Source organism: Echeneis naucrates, chromosome 9, assembly GCF_900963305.1.
Source record: "Echeneis naucrates chromosome 9, fEcheNa1.1, whole genome shotgun sequence".
Classification (NCBI taxonomy): Eukaryota; Metazoa; Chordata; class Actinopteri; order Carangiformes; family Echeneidae; genus Echeneis; species Echeneis naucrates.
This window is the reverse complement of record NC_042519.1, coordinates 23,276,822-23,297,911: the sequence shown is the minus strand read 5'-3', so window position 1 is coordinate 23,297,911 and position 21,090 is coordinate 23,276,822. Positions and strand designations below refer to the sequence as shown.

General features: G+C 41.9%; 2 protein-coding genes across 5 annotated transcripts; one reads left to right on the top strand and one right to left on the bottom strand.

Annotated features, from left to right (window-relative positions):
* The first annotated feature begins 14 nt into the window (after positions 1-14).
* On the top strand, positions 15-17,401 carry LOC115049316 (serine/threonine-protein kinase N2-like). 4 transcript variants are annotated; one of them, XR_003841117.1, is made up of 22 exons: positions 15-1,339; positions 1,438-1,468; positions 1,640-1,805; positions 3,861-4,012; positions 4,719-4,932; positions 5,805-5,933; positions 6,644-6,753; positions 8,797-8,940; positions 9,132-9,207; positions 9,283-9,475; positions 9,956-10,091; positions 10,606-10,658; positions 10,753-10,810; positions 10,890-10,981; positions 11,186-11,362; positions 11,457-11,519; positions 11,593-11,669; positions 12,296-12,438; positions 12,734-12,841; positions 13,074-13,154; positions 13,427-13,691; positions 14,310-17,401. XR_003841117.1 is itself a non-coding variant. In XM_029511411.1 (22 exons), the coding sequence occupies exons 3-22, from the start codon at positions 1,448-1,450 to the stop codon at positions 13,628-13,630; spliced, it is 2,397 nt and encodes a 798-aa protein (XP_029367271.1). In that variant the 5' UTR covers positions 15-1,157; positions 1,231-1,339; positions 1,438-1,447; the 3' UTR covers positions 13,631-13,956. The 4 variants fall into 4 exon arrangements, 3 of the variants coding, with proteins under 3 accessions (XP_029367271.1, XP_029367272.1, XP_029367273.1); XM_029511411.1 differs by lacking the exon at positions 14,310-17,401 and having other exon boundaries at positions 15-1,157; positions 1,231-1,339; positions 13,427-13,956; XM_029511412.1 differs by lacking the exon at positions 14,310-17,401 and having other exon boundaries at positions 6,647-6,753; positions 13,427-13,956.
* Positions 16,370-19,831, bottom strand: zdhhc12a (zDHHC palmitoyltransferase 12a). Its single transcript, XM_029511418.1, has 5 exons — positions 19,500-19,831; positions 19,038-19,171; positions 18,696-18,785; positions 18,182-18,348; positions 16,370-18,096 (listed from the first exon to the last, which is right to left on the bottom strand). The coding sequence occupies exons 1-5, from the start codon at positions 19,594-19,596 to the stop codon at positions 17,772-17,774; spliced, it is 813 nt and encodes a 270-aa protein (XP_029367278.1). The 5' UTR covers positions 19,597-19,831; the 3' UTR covers positions 16,370-17,771.
* Between the last annotated feature and the right edge of the window lie 1,259 nt (positions 19,832-21,090).

The window sequence follows — 21,090 nt, the reverse complement described above, 5'->3', positions numbered from 1 at the left end:
CTCCGCCGCGATCTGGCCCGTTCGGCGCTGAGTCTTCTCCCCGAATTCACCCCGAAACCAACAAAACCAACAAAAACTCTGCCTTTTTTTGAGACCTTTGGCTGTTTTCAATTCGGCACCGGAAACAAAATAAACAACAACAACAACGACATAAAAACGCGTTTATTCAGAGCGGGGGGGGGGGGCGAGTCGCACTTGCGCACTTAAAAAAAAAGATGCTGAATGTCAGTTGAAGTTGGAGTTTCGTTGATTTGTGTTAATTAATTACAGTTTAAACGGACATAATTGGTTTATTTATATCATTATTTATACTTAATATATATATTAGATATTATATATAAAAGACAATATAATTTCGAGTTTTAATCGAGCTTAACCATTTGTGTGTTGTTATTGTAATGCTAGCTGATTAGCTTAATTACGGGGAGTGTGTCTTCTTGTTATTATAAACTCTATCTCCCTTTTCTCATTTTACAGGACAGCAGATAACCCGAGGAGGAGGAGGAGGAGGACAACAATAACAACAGCAACAGCCACATGTATGCTCCACGCCGGGGTTTGGAAACAATCACAGTGTTGTCAGCAAACCTCAAAGTCCGGCATCATGTTCAGGGGCCCAGCAGCCGCTCCTCCATCTCCCACCCCCCATGTATGTTGACCACCATCCGTGTGGTTATTAATGCCTCTCACCCCCCCCCCCCCCTCCTCTCAGCAGGTTAAGTGAATCTGCTAAATGCTGCAAGCTGCTCTGTGCCTTGTCCCAAAGAGAGCAGCAGCAGCAGCAGCAACAGCAGCTTCAGCCCTGCGTTTGTCTTTTGGTTGGTGACAGCTAAGAAGCATGTGGTCATGCAGTGGCCAATGCCGAGCCCAGAGCAGGCATCAGCTCAGTCTATCAGCAGGAGCAGCAGCAGCAGCATTGCTGGCACTGGAGAAGAAGTCTGCCTTCCCCCTGCAGAGAGAATCCCCCTATAAAAGGGAGAGAGGGGGAGGCAAAGAGGGGGGATTTTGTTACAGAGCAGGAGGATGAGGATGCAGCGTGAAGGGGATGGTGCAGACGAAGCTGCTGCGGGGAGGCAAAAACAAACACAAGGACAGGCTCTGTGATCCAGGTCTCAAGATGTAGGCGCTGCATCAGAGGAGCCCCTCGGTCAGCGCGTGTGAGTGTATGAGTGTGTTTGTGATTGTCTGTGTGTGAGGACGATCATAACATCAGGGGACTTGTGTTTCAAGGGTAGTGAAGGTGGAGAGGCGCAACCTGAGAAAACACCCCCCCAGCCCTCCACCCCCACAGAGGATGAATTAGTCCTTATTCAGCAAGGAGCCAGAGCGTCACTCTGAGGTTAGTGAAGCGCAAAGTCATACTGTTTCCAGATGATGTGAACATGCTGTTCTCACTTAGTCCAGCTCTTCTTTGGCACTTGTCTTTTCTCCCAACAGCAGAGGAGTAATGCGTGCAGCTCTGTTACAGGTGATTTCTACATGTTCTACCACTTGTTATGGCCAACTATGGGCTGCTTTCAGTCAGTCTCTTGTTTGTGAATCCCCTTTGCCTCCCAGCTGGCCCCAGCTGGGCCAGTGGAGAAAAAAGCATGGTGATGAAGCAATTCTTGTTGTTTCTTGATGTGATGTCGTTATCCAGGATCAGATGTTGTCCACGGCTCAACAGATGCTGCAGGATAGCCGCTCCAAGATCGAGCTGATCCGACTGCAGATTATCAAAGTCACCCAGGCTGGCAGCAGCACTTGCGGCGGCGGCGGTATTGGCAGCGATGATGGTGGCAACCATAACAGCTCCACTCATAGAGGTCAGAGTCCTGCGCCATGTCTCTTATGTGGTCACAGAGTGATGTGTGTGGTTCAGAACACAAATTGTTTGTATTTCTGTGTGAAGTTAGGGATAAGACCAGCCTTCAAGCTCTTTCTGGTGGTAATTAACTTGAAAGTGTCATAACGTTTACTTTTACAGTCTTTATTTATAGTCTGTGCCGAACAGCAACTAAAACAACTTATCACATCTTAGAGAGAACAAAGAATATATCAAGTTAAGACATAACTGATAAATATACAGTGTTCTAATACTAATTAAATACAATTTTAACAGAATTTTAACTTCCACAGCTCAAATCTTATTGAATCTCAGCCTGAGCCTCACACTGAAAATAGCATTTGGCAAGGAAACCACTGAGTCACTGATATTGATAATCAATTTTTAGACTTCCTTCAGATACTGTGTGCATGCCGCTGCATGGATATTTCTATGTTTGGCATTGTGGCAGGAAAAATATTTGGTTCAGAAATATCAATTTGGTGTATGAGATCAGTGTCTCTTCTGTTTCTTTTGTGTTTTTATCCTGTTTCTCTCCTACTGATGTTAAACCAAGTATGTGCTTTGAAAATGCAATGTTCCATTCAGTTAGTTTAAAGGCAGTAACATAAAGCAAAGATTTAGATTGAATGGCTGTAAAAAAGCCGCAAAAGGATTTTATTGTAGTTTTAGTCCATCAAAACCCAAAACAATGATTTTTCAGATGCATTTCCTGTGAATGAGCAGTCTTTTTCTGCTCAAAAGAGTTAGAGTTCAGAGTGACACGAGGGCATTACACTTCGCTCCTGCAAAGACACATCAGTGCTGATATCAAAACCCATATTGGTTTAGCTGTGTTTCCTGCCAACTGTCATCTTTGTGGGTGTAGTTCGTATAATCTCGAAAATGAAACCACTTTGACAGCATTAATAGTGACAGAGAGTGAATGTGACACTGGGGATGTTTTCCCCTTTAAAAAATCATTCCTGGCTCTGCAGTAAGAATATGAAACATGAGACAAGTAATTCTACACTTTGTTTCCTCGGCTCAGGTTTCCTGTCCATGGCTTTTGACCCGTTTTCCTCTTATGAATCCCTTTCTAATGTTTTGAAATATGGAGGGAAGTTTAATTCAATGTGTGTGTAAATGTCAGCTTGATGTGAAAAGGCTATGTTTTGATTAATTAAGGCTCAGTCACCTTCAGTGTCAGCGCTTTATTCACTTTTCATCACCAAATAATAGCTTTTCCCACACAACAGATGGATGGACAGACAGTCCAACGGTAGACCTCTATGTGCTCTGTGATTGTAAATCAAGCCCAGGTTCTATATTCATATAATAATAGTATAACAGTCAGGATTTCTGAGACTTTAAGATGTCACAACAACGCAGTCACCCCCCCAATCCCCACCACCTGGACTCCTCATCCTACTCTGCAGGATTTGGTTTCTCTTGAGTATTTACCTGAAATCAGTTATATGTTTATTGGATTGCTTAGAGTAGCACTTAATCAATCAGAAGAGATCAATCTCAGATCTTCTCTTGTAATTGGCTGACTGTTTTGTTGAGCTCTACAGAGATGTCTGGGAGAAATATGCACCTTTAATACTTTCCCTCACAGGAAACACATAGCCATATTTACTTTTAATACACTTGGTGCAGATTCTCTGTCTTTTAGAGAATAATTTAAGATATTCTGGAAATGAAATTATGAAACTGAGAAACTAAAATGTAAAATAAGCGAATATCACCAAAGCCTCCAAAAAGCAAACTAACAATTTGAATTCCTTTTTCTTAATCTTGCTTTTTTAAGCTTTCATACTTCAGATGAGCATCAGCTAAATGCCAGAGACACAAAAATGTAATGTTAAGACCTTTGCCTGGAGCATAGAGACATTTCAGAGAGAAGAGCTCACTTGAACTTTATAAATATTGATTTCGGGAATGAAGAGTTTCAGTGAGGATCTATGAGGATGTGTCGTCTGAATTGAATTCCTTCAGGCTCAAGTGCTCTTACTCTCTGTCTATAACTGATACTCTCCCTCTTTCCTCTCAGGGATCTCTCTGGTTGCTGACGGTCCTGCACAGACTCATTTTGCAGAGCTGCAACACTACATGCAGAGAGAGTCGGATGCTTTGGTGCTGGCCAAAGATGTGGTGAAGCAGCTGGAAGGGATCTCATCGCTGGACCAGAAGGCGCTGGCTGAAGTACAACTCTTAATCCATTTTATTGTAAAGTAACTCAGGTCTTCAGGACATTTCAGTGTGTGGAAACAGATACAGGCTGGCAGTAGGTATTGTATTGATTGCTAAAGCGTAGTTTTGCTGTTATAGTTATATATATATATATAGTTATATCTGCATTGAGCTTTAGAGAAAGGTTACCACCTGGATGATTGGATGTTGAAGGCTCAAAATCTCAAAATCTGGCTCATTTTCTTGCCGGAAAATCAGACATTCAGGGATTTTCATAATAACTCAATTATAATCAGAGTGGAAACACAGGATCAATAAAGCTCTTCAGTGAAACCAGGCTCATGGTCAACAGTCAATCTTCCTTTAAATTGTGAAACACATAACGCAGTATAAAAGCTGACTTTCCGTCCGTTGCAGCCATTGACTTTCCATTGCAGCCTCTTGTTTTCCGTTCAGCTGTGCAAAATATAAAAGCGTTTTAGACCACCATGTGGAACTGGCTTCTGTAATTGTTTGCATTATTGTATGTTTAGTTTTGGTTATAAAATAAAGTTATCATATTTAAAAAAAGTCAAAGTTGCCAACCCTCATCGAAGCCTAAAATTTGGAAAACATGTTGGTGTTTGAAGAAGAGAAGCACAGGCCGTAACCCAGAATACCCAACAATGTTATGTTTAAAAAAACAAATATAACGACGCAGTGTTCATCTTCCCTTCAGGCTCAGTCCCGTGTCCAGGAGTCCTCCCAGAAGCTGGACCTTCTGCGGCTGTCCCTGGAGAAATGCCTGAAGGAAAAGAACCCAGAGCCCGTAGAACAGCCTGCAGAGGGGGTGGACGCTCCAGAGGGATCCCCGTCTCCTCAGAACTCCAGACCTGGATGTCTCCTGGCCTCGTCCCCATCCTTCTTCTCCATCAGACCGGCCTCCTTAACCGGTATCAGCACAGACTGGGCTGTGTGTTTGTTTGTTTGAGAATGTTTTCACAAGTGTGTGTGGATATTAATTTTCCACTGGATTCATTTCCAGGCATTTATGAGAAAGAGAGCCTTGTTAATACGGTTTACTTTGTCTCGTATATTACGCCAGTTTTTATATTTTTAGGTCAGGAAATCAGCACAGTGTAATGCTTCCTTTTTATCTCCTTAATGATTTCCTCGAAAAAACTGTGCAGTGCTGCACTAATTTTAGACAAATTAAACATTTCCTGGGAAAAAAGCAGCTCCAATTAAACCTGAATAAATATTAATAGATTACTAATTTAACAGGGAATCTTTATCATTTAAATATAATGAATTTTATGTTTTGCTGGAGGAAGATTTCACATTTAAACATTCAGCTGTATGGAGGACTGAAACGGGCCAAAATAAATCATTGAACTTATTAATAATTCAAAAAATCTATAAGATTTTATGATTTTTAAATGCAAAAAAAAAAAAAGAAAAAGAAAAAATCATTCTGGGATAAATGTAATTAGCTTCTATGTCAGTGTCCCCATCTATTTAAATTCCCCAGAAACATTTATTGATATTATTTATTGTTTTTTTTTTTTTTTATCTATACATTTATTACCTTACCTCTACTTATTTACAGATTAACTTTTTTTTTCTTTTCGTGATGCATTTCTGCTTCATTCTGTAAATGTCTTGCTGAAACATGCATGAGGGCACACATATTGAACACCGTCTCTATTTTTCCATATAATATAATTAGTGCTTAAGTAAAAAATGTTACACTTAGTAACACTCATTTAATCCACTCAGTATTGTTATCGTAAATTCTAAAGTCATGTCTTCTTTCTTGTTAAAGGTAAACTTGAAGTCAGGCTTATTGGGTGTGAGGATTTACTGGAACCTCAGACAAATCCCGAGCAGGAGAACGACACGAGTCCCGCTGAGGAGAGTTCACCAGCTGCTCACACGACGGATGGAACTGCTGGTAAGTAGATGTTTTTGTTTTAAAAGCATGATTTTAGGTCCTTTTAATGGTTCATAAACCTCTTAATGGTTTTAGCTGTAATTCTTTATCAGATCTGCTTTTATTTAATAAACCTCCTACAGTAGACTGCCGGTACGCTGGTTTTTAATTTTACCCAAAATGAGGACAAAATCCACACCAAGGCATAATTTTATTACTGTGGTCCAACCTTTTGAGTCTGACTTTTAATTTAATCACTCACTCATCTTCTACCTCTGATCCGTTTCCGGGTCACGGGGGGTTCTGGAGCCAATCCCAGCTCACCCTGGACAGGTCTGCAGACAGAGACCAACAACCACTCAGACCTACGGATAAATATCAACAACGAACAAAATTTTATTATGTTGTACTGTCCAAAAAACATTCTCAGGAATCACCTCTGACCCATAAAATGGTAAATTACTTAAATGCAAACAGTTCCATGGAAATCCTTGTATAAAGGTTAATTTAATATTTTATGACATCACATCTTCTATTAAAGATGTTAGAAAAAGACTTTGTCATCTTTACAAGTATTTTGCTAAATATCATGACATTTTGTTGCTATTCCCATAAACCTAAACAAAGATAAATGATAAACATTGAGCTGATGGTCTTTGTCATAGTATCGTAGAGTCACTGAAGTCAGGTGAGGCACAGACCTGACTTTTTTGTTCCCTACTGTCTCCCAGCAGAGATCAGTGCAGTGCTGCGGCTGGACGGCCGATTGGTCGGGCGGACACGGTGGGCAGGTGTCAGCAGACTGAGCTGGGATCAAACCTTCTGTATCCACCTGGAGCGGGTGAGTCCAGTCACACCGTGAACCCTGGTCAACATCTCCTCAGGGCTTCATGTTTAAATAACCGTCTGTTACTCCGTCCTGAAGCCTGAAGCCGTATTCTTGACCTTTGGGAACTGTGTGTGTGTGGTTAAATGATCCAATCAAAACCAAAAATGACTGAGCAGACTGAGCAGACAGATAACCAACATAATAGGAGCCGATGTATAGTCAAACAACCCGTTCACACTCACATGTACGGGCAATCAAGAGTCACCAATTAATCTGCCTGTCGTTGGACTTTGGGAGGAAACGGGACAGGAACATATAGACTCCACACAGAAAGGTCCCAGGCCAGGGGATCAAACCCAAATCCTTCTTGCTTTGAGTCAGCAGTGCTAACCATTGCAATGCAGAAGCTACATCTTGCAAATACGCAAGCAAACAAACTCCACTCATTTTAAGTTAATATGAATACATTCAGTCTATTTCTGAATGTTTTTTCAATATTTATACATTTCAAACTGACATTTGCATTTTAGCCAATCAGAATCTCAGACCAGGAATCAGAGGAGGATGTTTGCAGCTGGGGGCTCCAAGAATCAGGAGGTGGAACAACAAGGCGTTTGTAGGGAGATTTGTTCTCGAGGCAAATGACAACGCCGATCAATAAAAGCAAACTGTTGCCCCTCGCTGCTTTTCTGCCAGCTGGCACGTTTATGGGGAAATACCCTGGGCAGCCCCAGACTGAGCCCCCCCTAGACGGTGGATGTGACTCCCAGTCTTCCTCAGTGACGGCTCATGTGTCACCAAGAAGAATTAGGTACACATCATATTTTTATTTTATTGACACACTGCTCTGTTTACACACCACACTGTCTGTTTGGGTCACCTGGGGATCGCTCTGGTTTCCACCTTAAACCTGTAAGTGCATTCATGTTAAAGAGGCAGAGTGCTTTAATACAGATCATGTATTAAATCATCACATGCGTGTGTTCAGAGTCAGGCCACAACCAGAATAACGCCAAAATTTCTGGCTAGTTGACCTGGCAGTCAGGAGTTTTTCTAATGTCAGTTACTGTGGCGTGCCTGTTACATAGAGAGTGAAAACAATAGCTCCACCAGCAGGCTTCCTACTGATTTCCCCTCATTTAAACACGCTCCACTGCAGGAAGGCTTCCAGTATTTGTGAGTCATTTTTCATGATCACTCTGCTCCACGCCGCCCACGTTGGAGCCTTGTCTTTCCTGCGTAACTGTCTCCTTTGTGATCATCCTGTTTCAACCCGAGATTAGCTGGAGAACGCAGACAAGGTGCCATCGATTTTTCTGTCCCCTTCCCATATGTTACCCCTGGCAGGTTAAAGGAAAAAAGATGGAGGACCGGATGCGTTCCCTGCAGGGAGACTGTGTGGGACTCGGCTGCTACTGCTGCCGATGAAAACGGCATCCAGGGCCTGCACCAACATTCAAACTCCTCATGATCATGAAAAAAAGGCCCGAAGTCTGAACTGTTGTTGCATTACAAAGAGAATGATCGAGAAAAGAGCCAGAACTTACATTACATCTATAAAACCTCTTGTTTTTTGTATTTTTGCTTCAGTAAATATTCAACATCTTGTCTCAGTGGCAGAAAGTCAGTTCTGTCAGTGGTCAACAGAGGGAAGTGTTGTCAACTGAAGCAGCTACTGCAGGCTTGTTATCAATACTGCAGTTCTGTGTGGGATCCAGTGGGTGTCTCCCTCAGGCCTTCAAATAAAACAATAAGCTGAATCTGACTCAGACTTCTCAAAGCAGCAGATAAACAATGAGCCACTGTGAGGTTTCACTCAAGCTTTAAAATCTGACAAACAGCGGTTTACTTATTCATAACAAACTTTGCTTTGAGTGTCAGAACCCGAAGACAAACACTTTTTTTTTGTTGTTTTTCAGAAAGCTCGAGATATGCGTCACTGTAAGAAGTGAGATAATGTGGAATAAAATCCCAATCATGTCAAATGAAATGTCAGCTTCATAATCACCTCACGTCTCTGTTTTTGTTCACTTTCTGCTGCTGAACTTTCCACAGTCTCGAGAGCTGGAGGTCTGTGTCTTCTGGCGGGACCGGAGGGCGATGTGCGCCATCAAGTTCCTGCGTTTGGAGGAGATGATGGACAACCAGTACCACGACCAGGGCTTAGGTCTGGAGCCGCAGGGCGTCCTGCACGCCAAGGTACTGGTGCTGATCAATTTTAGGTGTTAAAAAGTTAAACCAGCTGAGAAGACGAAGAATAAATACATTTACATAGAAAGCAAGCAGTAAAGCAAGATAAAACAATATGGGAATGAAATGGGGAAAAAATGAAACAACGTGAATGTCCAGAAACCAAAAATTCTATCGTCTTTTTGTTTGTATTCTTCCAGCTTCGATTTATTGATGCTGTGGTGGAGCGGCAACCAAGACTGAGACGTCAGAGATGTATCTTCACCAAAGAGAGAGGTGCGACCTGCAGGATCTCATTTGGGTTTCTGAACTATGGTATGACTTTTTTTCAAATCTTAATTGGTTGTACAGGTAAGAACTTCCTCAGAGCAGCCCAGATGAACATGAACTTTGCCACGTGGGGTCACCTGATGATGAGCATCCTCCCTCGCTACAGCTCCTTCACCACGTTCAGCTCGTCTCTGTGTACGACCCCCGAAACGGCGGCCGACCACAGCCCACGTCCCACAGAGAAGGAGCCGCCAATCTCCACTTCAGCGCAAGGGTCAGAAATAATGACATGAATCATCGTTTACTTCCTGTTTACCTTCGAAATTACAAGTTTATCTGTCACGTCAACTGTTTTGACAGTAACTAAAAATATTATAGTGATGTGTTTCTGTATAAGCTTGCTCATGTTTCCATTTTTTGCTCACATGTAGTTTTATTACATTCCAGAGTGAAATATTGTATTTGACTTTATGTGAAAAACACATCAGATCAGACTATAGTGACATAAAGTCAGTTTAGTTCATATACAGTAATCAGAAGTGGAGTTAGAATCGGGTTTATAGGCCAGGTAGTTTTGTCAAAATACAAAGAACTTGTTAATTAAACATTATAAGAATGTCAGGATCAATTAATGAAAAATATATTAATAAAGTAAAACATTGACAGTAAATGAAAGATATTTTGAAAAATCTAAATATTTACAGCGTTTGTACTTTCATCTTTATACCTGATTGTGGCCTTTGTGTATCTGTAGTGACGCCCCAGTAATCAGACTCAGCATCACAGAGGATCAGCCCCCTCCCATCAGCATCAGCCAGGCGGACGGCACCCCCAGCATCATCACCACTGAACACAAGACATCATCAGTGCCTGTTCTGCAAGAGAGTCTGGTAAGTGACCACGGATTTCATTAGGTTGTTCCGTTCAATCTTTGACTATAGCAGCTGTGTGTATGCTGGGAAATAAATGTTAAATTACCCTGATGATTTACAGCACACTCTAAACTATCTGTGAGGGGATATAAGCACATTAAGTGTTTATTAATATGAAGAGTTTTTCCATCAATAATTGACTCATTGTTTGTTTATACTGCAGCTTCCACTCACATTAACAAATGCAAAAACATGAAAATACACAGTTTACAGCACCATTAAAGTGTGTTGTAAGCATTTACTAAATGTTTATCACAGTAAATACAGGGATTTAAAATGTGTTACCCAAAATACTGAAACATCAAAAACAGCTTTTCATCATCTGATTACAGAAACCTCATTAATGAGGTAATTACAGGGGCTCTCTCAGTGGACTCCCTCTGCTGATGAGAGGAATAGATTCAGTGGATCACCTACAGAAGAGGAGAAATGTAATGTAGAGACTGAATCCTGTAACCGTGTCTGTTCGCAGTCATCCATAAATGATACAGAGGGAGGTGAAGACCAGCCGGTCTCTGCTCTGAAGTAAACGAACACACAGACACAATATTATATGAAGTAAAAGGTGAGAGAGGAGCGAGGCCTTCATTTCCTCTTTTCTTTCTGTTTTCATCTTCAGGATGCACATGGAAGATTTCAAGTATATTTCTGTCCTGGGCAGAGGACACTTTGGGAAGGTAATGGCTCAATGTTTGTCGATCCAAAATGCTTCTGGTGTTAGTCCCAAAATGGTCGCTCACAGATGTCTCCGTCCAGGTCCTGCTGGCCGAGTTTAAGAAGACAGGCAGACTGTACGCTATCAAAGCCTTGAAGAAAAGAGACATCGTGACTCGTGATGAAGTGGACAGGTGGGTGAAAGCTTTCAAGGGTCAGTTCGACCAGATCCAACCAGGCTTTTGATAAAGCTTTTATGGATGTAGACTCTGGGTCTGAAAAGGGAAGCCAAAGTTAGAGAGCCTTAAACCTGCCTGAGTCAACTCATCTTTGATTATAGTTCTGTCCCCTACACATGGATACATATAAAACACACACCAACTCCCATCTGTCTGTAGTCTCATGAGTGAGAAGAGGATCTTTGAGATGATCAACGCCTCCAGACATCCATTCCTGGTCAACCTCCACGGCTGCTTCCAGACCGGCGACCACGTCTGCTTTGTCATGGAGTATTTACCTGGTGGTGACCTCATGATCCACATCCACAACAACGTCTTCACCGAGGCCCAAACCAGGTCAGTGTGTCACACAGTGACTGAACAGTATGTTTGTGTGATGGTATTTCAGTCGATCAGCACTTTTCTTACGCTCTGTTGTTGTTGTGGACAGATTTTATTCAGCGTGCGTCCTGCTGGGTTTAGAGTTCCTGCATTTAAACAAGATCATCTATCGGTGAGTCAGACTGACCAAAGGGACCATGTCATGTTACTGCAACAGCCTGAGATCTGCTTTGTGTTTCACACAGAGACCTGAAACTGGACAACCTGTTGATGGATACAGATGGATTTGTGAAAATCACAGACTTTGGACTGTGTAAAGAAGGTGATTGTTCTGTTGTCTCCAAATACAGCAGAGTCCGTCATCAGGGATAAAATACGATACGATAACTCAAACCAACCACTCTTCCTCTGTCTGCTGTTGAACGGTGGCCTTATTTGATGCCAAACGACTGAAATGTCATTTTATTTTACTTGATAATCGCTCAATCTCAGTGGTTTGTTTTATCTGGAGAGTCTAAGTAAGATGAGATAAACAGCATGGACATGGAGAAAATGAGTCAACTATCAAGTCTTTTCACTCAAAAGCATATTCAATGAAGTGAAGAAATGGAAAGAGATGGCCCCGAAGCATCAACTGAAGGACATTTACAGACCTTGGTAGACCCTGAGAGAAAGATGCTGTCCTCAGTTAATCAGTCGAGAAAAATGATGGGATTTAAAATAAGTTAATGCCTTTAAAGAGCAGTGAAGAATGAAGGGTGAGGCAAACAACATCCATAAATTCCAGGAAGAAAGTCCTGTCTTCTACATCCTTATTCAGTTTCAATACCCATTTTGTCCAATTAAAGTCAATAACACAAGTCAAATAAGTCAAATAACCAAAACAATGACGTCCTAATTAGCTAAGCATTAGCTAAGATGATCTCTTTACGCTATCGTTTCCGGCAGGGATGGGTCACGGAGACCGGACCTCGACTTTCTGTGGGACCCCCGAGTTTCTGGCCCCCGAAGTCCTGACAGACGACAACTACACCCGAGCTGTGGACTGGTGGGGGATGGGCGTCCTCATATACGAGATGCTCGTGGGAGAGGTTGTTCACCATCATCAGTGTTGATTCAGTTAAAAATAAACACGGAGGACAGAGTGGCCTGATGCCTGACGCTGATCAGTGCATGTCATGGAGTGAGACTGGGAGAGATTTATGGCTGAGGTCCAAGCGATGTTCGTAGTTTACAGCCCTGAAGTGGTTTAAAATGGGCTGAATAAAACAGGAAATGTTGGCCATTTAACAAGGAAGTGGACAAATCTCTACAATTTCACTTTGCTATGCTACACTGAAGTGCTAAATTGTAAATGTAACTCAGCGTCTCTCTTCCTCCTGATAGTCTCCGTTCCCTGGTGAGGATGAGGAGGAGGTGTTTGACAGCATCGTCAATGATGACGTTCAGTATCCTACTTCTCTTCCTACTGAGGCCGTCGCCATCATCCAGAAGGTAATGACCTCTGACCTCTGACCTCTCTTCTGCTGCTCCGTCTTCATTTAGCCCCAAAGACATATTTACCAATGAGAAACAGGCTGGAAGCAAATATACTGAACATTCTTTATCTGCTTCTTATCAGAATCATTTTATTTGGGTCGTTAGGGACGTTAGACCAAATGAAATAAAAAAAGATTACATTTAGCAGAGCGGTTTACATAAACAAACCTTGATCATCCATCTGCAGCTGCTGAAGAAGAATCCTCTGAAGAGGCTCGGAGCTGGAGAGAGGGACGCCAACGAGGTCAAAGGAGAGAAATTCTTTGAGGTAAATCATCTGTTCTCTAAATAAATGTTCATGTTTTAGTTTCTCTGACCTTTTATTTTGAAGGGTTGATATACATAAGATGATACTTTTATGGTTTTGAGAATTAAAAACCATTTCAGTGTATTCTTACAGGTCAGGTATTAATATAGACGGTAGAGCTGATGGACCTTTCAGAAACTCTTGTCCGTCTTCTGATTCAGCCCATTGAGGTGTTTGTGTGTATTGATTAGTCACAGATGTAGCCTGCCTGTGTGTGAAACTTTGTCCTGTAGACCATCGACTGGGAGGCCCTGCTGGCCAAGAAAGTGACGCCGCCATTCCTGCCGTCCATCAGAGAGTCCGTGGACGTCAGCAACTTTGACAGCGAGTTCACTCGGCTCCAGCCGATTCTGTCCCCGCCCTGCAAACCCTTCAGCCTCTCTGCCGAGCAGCAGGAAGCCTTCGCCGACTTCGACTTCTGCGCCTTGCATGGATGAAAGAAGAGCTGAAAAGACCAGGGAGGGAAACGACCACCAGGCAGAAAACGATTGTTTTGAGGTGGGGAATCTTTTCCACTTCTTTGTCCACCTCGCCAACGATGTTCATTTAGGTATAATCAGACCCCGGTTAGCATTCTAAAATAGGAACAACAAATTTAGTTCCAATATGTTTATTAATCTGTAAACTGGCTTAAATTAAATGTTCAGTTTGAATTCAGCTCATCAGTTTTGGTAACTGTTGTTAGTTTGTGGACTGAATTTATTAACTGATTAGTTAACGGAACTGTTTGACTCAGTTTATCAGAAATTATGTTTGGTTGTTTGGGTTTTTTTTTTTTTTTTTTAAATGCTTCTGAAGCGTAAATATTAAAGACACACCCATTGCAAACTCTCGATCCAGTCCAGTCGAAACATATGATCAAGTATCCTTATGTGCATTTCATTTAATCAGTTGTAGTCAGGATTATATGGCATGATATCAAATCACCATATTACACGATTTGTCAAACGATTCCTTTAAAGAGAAGATAAATGTTATTTGGGGTCCAGCTTCCTCTAACAGGCTACGCTGTTTGTTTTGAAGCCATAAATCTGAGCTGTGGGCCCACTAATGAGCTGATTAGCTCTTTGTATTGACACAAACGTCACCTGAAAGCTTTCCCTCCCTGGTCTCCAGACAGGACATGACATACGACCCCATGGCTTGTCAGCTGTGGATCCAACGCCCAGGCAGTCTTTACGTTTGCATTTCTAACAGCAGAGAAGGTGATTGTAGCCCTTTATATCCCCTGCTCCTGCTAACACGGCTCATTTATGAGAGCAGAGGAGGTGAAGCCTTCCACAGCCAAATGAAACCGACACGATGGAGGGCAGGTTATGACATCATCACCTCCTCCCTCCCCTCTGGTCCTCCTCAAGCATCTCCATGGAGACCGACTCAGCTTGCTTCGTGGCCTTTGTGTATGGTCTTTATTTCCAGTATTAATCCTACAGAGGTGTAGTACGTGCTGTCGTCTCTATGCATCACTGTGACAGGCTTCGCCCACTGCCGTGACCAAACAAATGAAACATGCTAACCCTGTTTCTGGTTTCGAGTCAATTTTTAAAGGAAATCGTGAGTCCAACATAAAAACGTTTGGCATATTTATTCCACATATCAGTGTCCCCCAGTCCGACTGTCAACAGTAGGCGTGCATGGCACCGTGGTGAACTTGTGCACTAGAAATCCTGTAATCGCTAGCAGTATAAAATAAGCCATAGAAAATGTAATATAGCCATAATAGTGAGAAAGCATCAGTATTTTGAACTTAACAAACCACATTCAGTGATACTGAGCTCTAATGATGTCAGTGTAACAAAAGGAGAGGAGGAGCGGCGGCAGGGACGAAGTTTATGCACGCCAAAAATATTCTCTTTCCAGGTCATTCATGAAATTATTGATGTTTTTAAACTCACTCCTCAGTCTGAGGATTTGAGGACAGCATCTAGTTCCCATATGGGACATTTATTTTGATATTGACTGGCGGCACGAAGGTCAGAGCAAAATCTGAACTGGACTCAGACAGACGACGACAAAATGTAGAGAGGAGGTGGAGGGGCAGTGTTCACCCCCCTTCTCTCTGAATGATACAGATCGGATCTTCTAAGTCACAAGTGTAGACAAACACAATGTGTTTATTCTAAAAACCTCTTGAACGCAGCCGCCCAACGTTCACAGTGCTGGTGGGAACAGAGAGTGAACTCCACCAGGCCTCTGCTGTAATTCTGAACTTCCTCGTGATGTTATTGATCATCTAAGTTGTGTCAGTTTTTTCAGTACAATAATTAGTGTTATTAGTTGAAACAGGTTGAGTTTGTTTATAAATGTAACTTGTGAAGATCTGATCATACTTCATGACAAATTTAGATAATTCACTATATTACTTAGTAATTGTGCACCATGTGGAGATCACAGGAACAGAAATGATTTGGGCTTTGAAACTAGATTTAAACTGGAATAGTTTATTTTACAGGTTCTCTGCTTTCAAGCTGAATTCCTGGAAAGTTTCCTCTCAACTGTCTAAAACTGAGCTGGTATTTATTTGTCAGTTATAAACCTATTTCCAAGAAGGCTTTCTGCAGTTTGGTGCTAATTGACGTGTCAGTTGCTGACGTTATTAAGAATCCACTTGTTATATTAAAAGTTTTAAAGAAAAGACTGAAAATGAAAAGCAGCTTAAAAACTCATGTCAGTACCTTTCTGAGTTTCTGACAAAGTTTTAAAACAGAAACTGATGACGCTTGTTTTTTCTTTAAAACTGTAATCTAACATTTGGTTTCTTCACGATAATCAGCACCAAACTGCAGAGAGTTTTCTTCATAATGGATTTCTGATTTGCAGATAAATCCCAGCTCAGTTTTAGGAAATTATGGGGAAGGTTTTCAGGAAATCATCTTGAAAATAGAGAACCTGTAAAGTAAAGTGTTTTAGTGTGGGGGGGTGGGTGGTTTATCTGGCCGTTGAGTTGTCAGGATTGAATGTGTGAACAAGAAGTGTGTTGAAGCTCCGAGTTGCTCTCTAAACTTATGCCCCCAAGCTGAAGTTTCATAGTTTCATATTTTGAGTCGTTTCTGCTGAAGTGCTCCTGATCAGGACACTAACCCCCCCCCACCCCCCTCCCCAGCTCTGTAAAAGGACGAGTGGACGGCGTCAGTTTAGCTGCTGTAGCACTTTAAGTTTCTGCTGCTGAATATTTACCTGTGACTTCTGTGTCAGTACTGTAATTATGTCTGTGAAGCCTCCTGACCGGGACTGTCAGCGTGTGCAGCACACATACCGTGTTTCATCAGTGTTTTAATGTACTCTTGTTGTCAATAAATACAAACACAACGAGCCCCACCACATAGTTACAGTGAATACAAACCATCAGTGTTATGATATAGTGTCACCATGACAGAGGAGAAGCTGAGGAAAGAACAGCTCATGATAAATAGTTTACAACACATTATGATGAATGTCTTTGTTTTTTCCTGCACTATATTCAGGGTGGCCTCATCCTAAAACATCCAAAAACATTATTTAATATTCAACCTGCTGTTGTTTTGAAATACCCTGTTTTAGACCATCTTACTTTGCACATTCACACTGTGCTCCGTTCTGTCTGATTCAAACCGTCGATATACGGAAGGATGCAGCACGTCGGTTATCTGAATCAGAACAGAGCTCAGTGTGAATGTGCAAAGTAAGATGGTTCCAAAGTTGTTGTTATTTTGTTTGTTTGCTTTTTTTTGGTGAGTACAAACCAGCACCTTTTAAAAACCACGTCAGACAAAAGAAGATTTTTGGTACTTATTATATTCATTTTTTTTATGTCTTTAATGTTTTTGGACTTTTAATTGGGACTGATTTATTTTTCGACGGTTCAACTCCTGTTTTGCTTCGATAGTTCAGTTCAGTTAATTCTTCGAAATAACGAGAAGATTTTAACTGATAATTGTTTATTTCAGAGTTTGGTTTTGGAAATATACTTTAAATGTCAAATCATCACTTGAAGGAGTTTCTCCCAGCTGCTGATAATGTGTTATAAACCATTTATTGAATGTCTGGTTACCTAAAACTGGCTCTATTCATCTGTTTTGACTGTTTGTGAAGCTGAACTATAACCACGCTGTACAGTTACAGTTCGATGAGCCTGTCGTAGTAAATATTCAGTGATCATCAGGACAGAGAAGGCCTGTAGTCAGGAGGAATGTAGAAACTTCTAAAATTATAAATAAAGAAATATTTAAGAACTACTACAAGAGCTCGTCTTCTGCTCCTTTTTGATTACACTTTAATCATAACGACACTCTAAAGATCAGCACCTTGAGTCCACAAAAACACAACAGTGGCAGCTACTTTTGTGCGTTTCATGACATACAGACCAACACTGTGTGGCAGTGATGACCTGTGATTTCAGGTAAATAATGAGCGTGATTTGTTTGAGAAGTTTGGCTTCATTTCCTGAGTGAGCAAGACTTAAGGCCAGAGAAGAAAAGGCGCTGATGTCACCAGCTAAATGAAATGAACAGTTAAGGGTTTGGGGGCATCTGTGGCCGATGTCAGTGTAATCCGTGGAATATTTGTTCAGGTGGATCCACCACAGTCATTTCTCCGGCCTCAGAGAGGCTGGACTGGATTTGCGGCCTTTCTCTGGTAGACCTGCTCCCACACCACCAACCTGCAGACGCAGAAGAAATCCCACAGGTTGCAGAAGACGCCGCGGTCGAACGGGTTCTCCTCGTCCCCGCAGTTCTTCAGGTACGAGATCCTGTGGCGCGACATGAACTCCCAGGTGGTGCAGTTGATGGAGACCAGGTAGAGGTGGCATCCCAGCAGCAGCAGCACGACCGCAGAGAAAACCCCGATGACGCCCAGCGCCGCCAGCAGGAAGCCGTTGGCTCGGAGCCACAGCTCCCACGTGACGCTGGGTGAAACTCCCGACCTGAAGCATTCACACACACACACCGATGTTCAGATTACCAACCTGAGTGTGATCCTTAAAGTGAGACTGAGAGGAGCCGACATACAGAGCGACATGAAGAGCCCACAGCAGAGCCAGCAGCTGCACCAGCAGGTAGACCATGAACCAGCGGTGGTTCCTCTCACCCACACAGTTCTCGATCCAGGGACAGTGGTGGTCGAAGCGGCGGACGCAGCGTTTGCACGTCTGGCAGTGCTTCGCTCTCATTGGCTGCTGCTCATGAAAAACAGAGGTTAAAGGTCAATACAGTCTAAAGGCGACACATCAAGAGAAATTCAGGCCCAGCTGGGGCTAATGTGTACCCACTTCAAAATAAAACGTTTAACACGGTGTCTCACAAAATGTAACAAAATGCAAAAAGCTGCATTCAATGAACGTGAATCTGATCAAAATGAACGCCATAAAAAAAGTTCCATCACGGTGAAGTTTGTCTGAAAGAGCCATTGCTGCTCCAAAGATGAACAAAAACAGCACAAAATGATCCACTGGCAGTTAGAAGTGATGAAGTGATACAATATGTGGTGGGCTTGTTGAGAAGTTGTGTGTTCGTCAGTTGTCACCTGCAGCAGACAGTACCCACAGCGCCGCAGCCGAGGGGCCGCCACCTGAGGAATCATCAGCTCCATCTCCTCGTTTGAACTTTGAACGTCCTGCATCAACAGACAGACACACACACACTTTTACAGACTACAACTGAGACAGCAAAGGAAGGACAGCTGGTGAGGTGAAGGTCCAATTCCTTACAAAGGCACGTAGATTTAATTTCTGTAATATCAGAACAGTAAAGTTAGACAACGAACACCAGATCAAAGTTTCCTGTGAGTTATTGTGTACTTGAGTCTCTGAAGGAGGTGGGAGGCGTGTTTGTTTGAAGTGAAGGGGATTCTGTTGGTTCAGCTCACCTTCACGGTGTCGGTGAGAACGAAGCCAGGATCCATGAGAGAAACTGCAAAATACAGGAGCACCGACAGCACGACCAGGAGGAAGAAGAGGAGAGGCAGCAGCAGCTCTCCTTGCTCCTCACACCTCCGTAAATCTGGACACACACAACAAACACACAACCTCACTTCTGAGCTTTGTGTTTAAATGGAACAAAGACTTCCAGGTCAGGGAGACAGGACAGTAAAGCTGCTTCATCATGACAATCACCAAACTCTGAGTTTGTCTGCCATTTAATAAAACAAACCTCCAATCTGTCTCCGTTGACCTTTATGGCAGCTGAGCACGATCTCTCTGGTAAACAGTTAATATGAAACAAAACTTTCCAATATGTCACTTCTTTGATTTGTTTCTGATCCGTGTCTGTGTGTGTTTTCCTTCCATGCAAACATCATTTCCAGCTGTGTTGTGTGAACCGGACTCACCTGTGTCGTGCAGGAACAGGATGAGAGTCACAGTCCAGGTGAGCAGAGTGTGTGAAGCCCGAACAAAGCAGCCGGTCCGGAACAAAGTCCGGTCCATTTTATTCCGAACAACGGAGAAGAGAACAGCTTTCCATTAGCCCCGCTGCTAACAGCTAACGGCTAAACACCTGCTTAGCTGCGTTAACTGCCTTTTGGTAACATGGTTAAAAATATAAAACAATATTTTAACTAAGTTATAAAACACGTGTGTTTTAAGTAGCTGGTTTCTGTTTTTTTAAAGGGACAGTTTAAAAAAAAAATTTGTCAGTTTTTTTGGTTTGTCTCTTCGAGAGTCGCTACTTCCGTGTTGTGATACGGGAAGCAGCGAAGGCCAAACTGCGCGAACGGAGCGCTGCGAGGATTAAAAAGTCCAACGGGTTATGTTTTCTTGTTCTGTGAGAATGAAATATACAAAAAATATATTCAAGAAAAAAACTATCATGAAATTAAAAAACCTGAAAGTTTATTTTGTGTTGTTATATTAATTTTATTATATTTACTACACCAGAGGACAGAAAACGTGTCGGATTAATTAAAAAGGGATTTTTGGGAAAGAATGAATTTTCTTAATGATAAAACAGGAGGCTTTATAATGTTTAGTGTTTATAACGTTTATTTACAGGCTGCTGGTTGACCTTAATGCTTTATAGACAGCTTCTGTTACTGATCCGGTAAATATCATGTTCGCTCCTTTACATTCATTCTCTGATCACATATTATCCTGCAAATGTTTAGAAATATGTGAGAAATGCTGAATGTCTGTTGCATCAGTCACTTATAACTCAGCCGCTGAGCTGACCTCATCGTCTCTGGAAACTTCCTGGAAGAGCTGAACAGGGAACAGAAACTCTCCAACAAACTGATGATTGACTTGTTTGAAGTTAAACATTTCAAAATAAAGTAATTATTTAAACAGGACTGTTTTCTACACCTGAGATCAGCTACAGGAAATGAATATTTTTCATCAGTTAACATTTCTAGTGTGTGTTCATGCAGATAGTTGTTTCGTTTATTCAGCTCTTTAGTTTCTGCCTCCACCTCAATAAGTAGTTGAACTGTCTCCTCACAATAATTATTTTCATATGAAACGATTCTTTGGGTGCTGAACAGGAAATTTGTGAGCTTTTTAATGAAACATGATGTTTGAGTGAGAGCAGATATGATGTTTTGGCTAAGTGTTGGCTTTTATAACCCAGAGCAGAGTGAAGGTGTATTCAGATATAAAATAAACTTCATTTTTAAATGTATTTATTTTACTTTTGGTTCTGTCAAAGATCTTTGTTTCTACAGCTTCTCCTGCGGTGAAACTATAATTGCTGTATTAAATGTTGTTGCAGCGTTTCCTTTGATGAAGGATGCAAAGTACAAAGCAGTTTCAGAGAACTGGACGGCTTTACTCGAGGAACCCTCTGATGCAGAAAGCTCAAACAAAGCAGGATTAGTTTGTATCATTTCATCTGATCCAAAAGGTTCAGTCTAAGGCACAGATGTCAAAAACAAAAACACCTGACAAAACATGTGACAGGAACTTGCATTTATTTGCATCAAAATG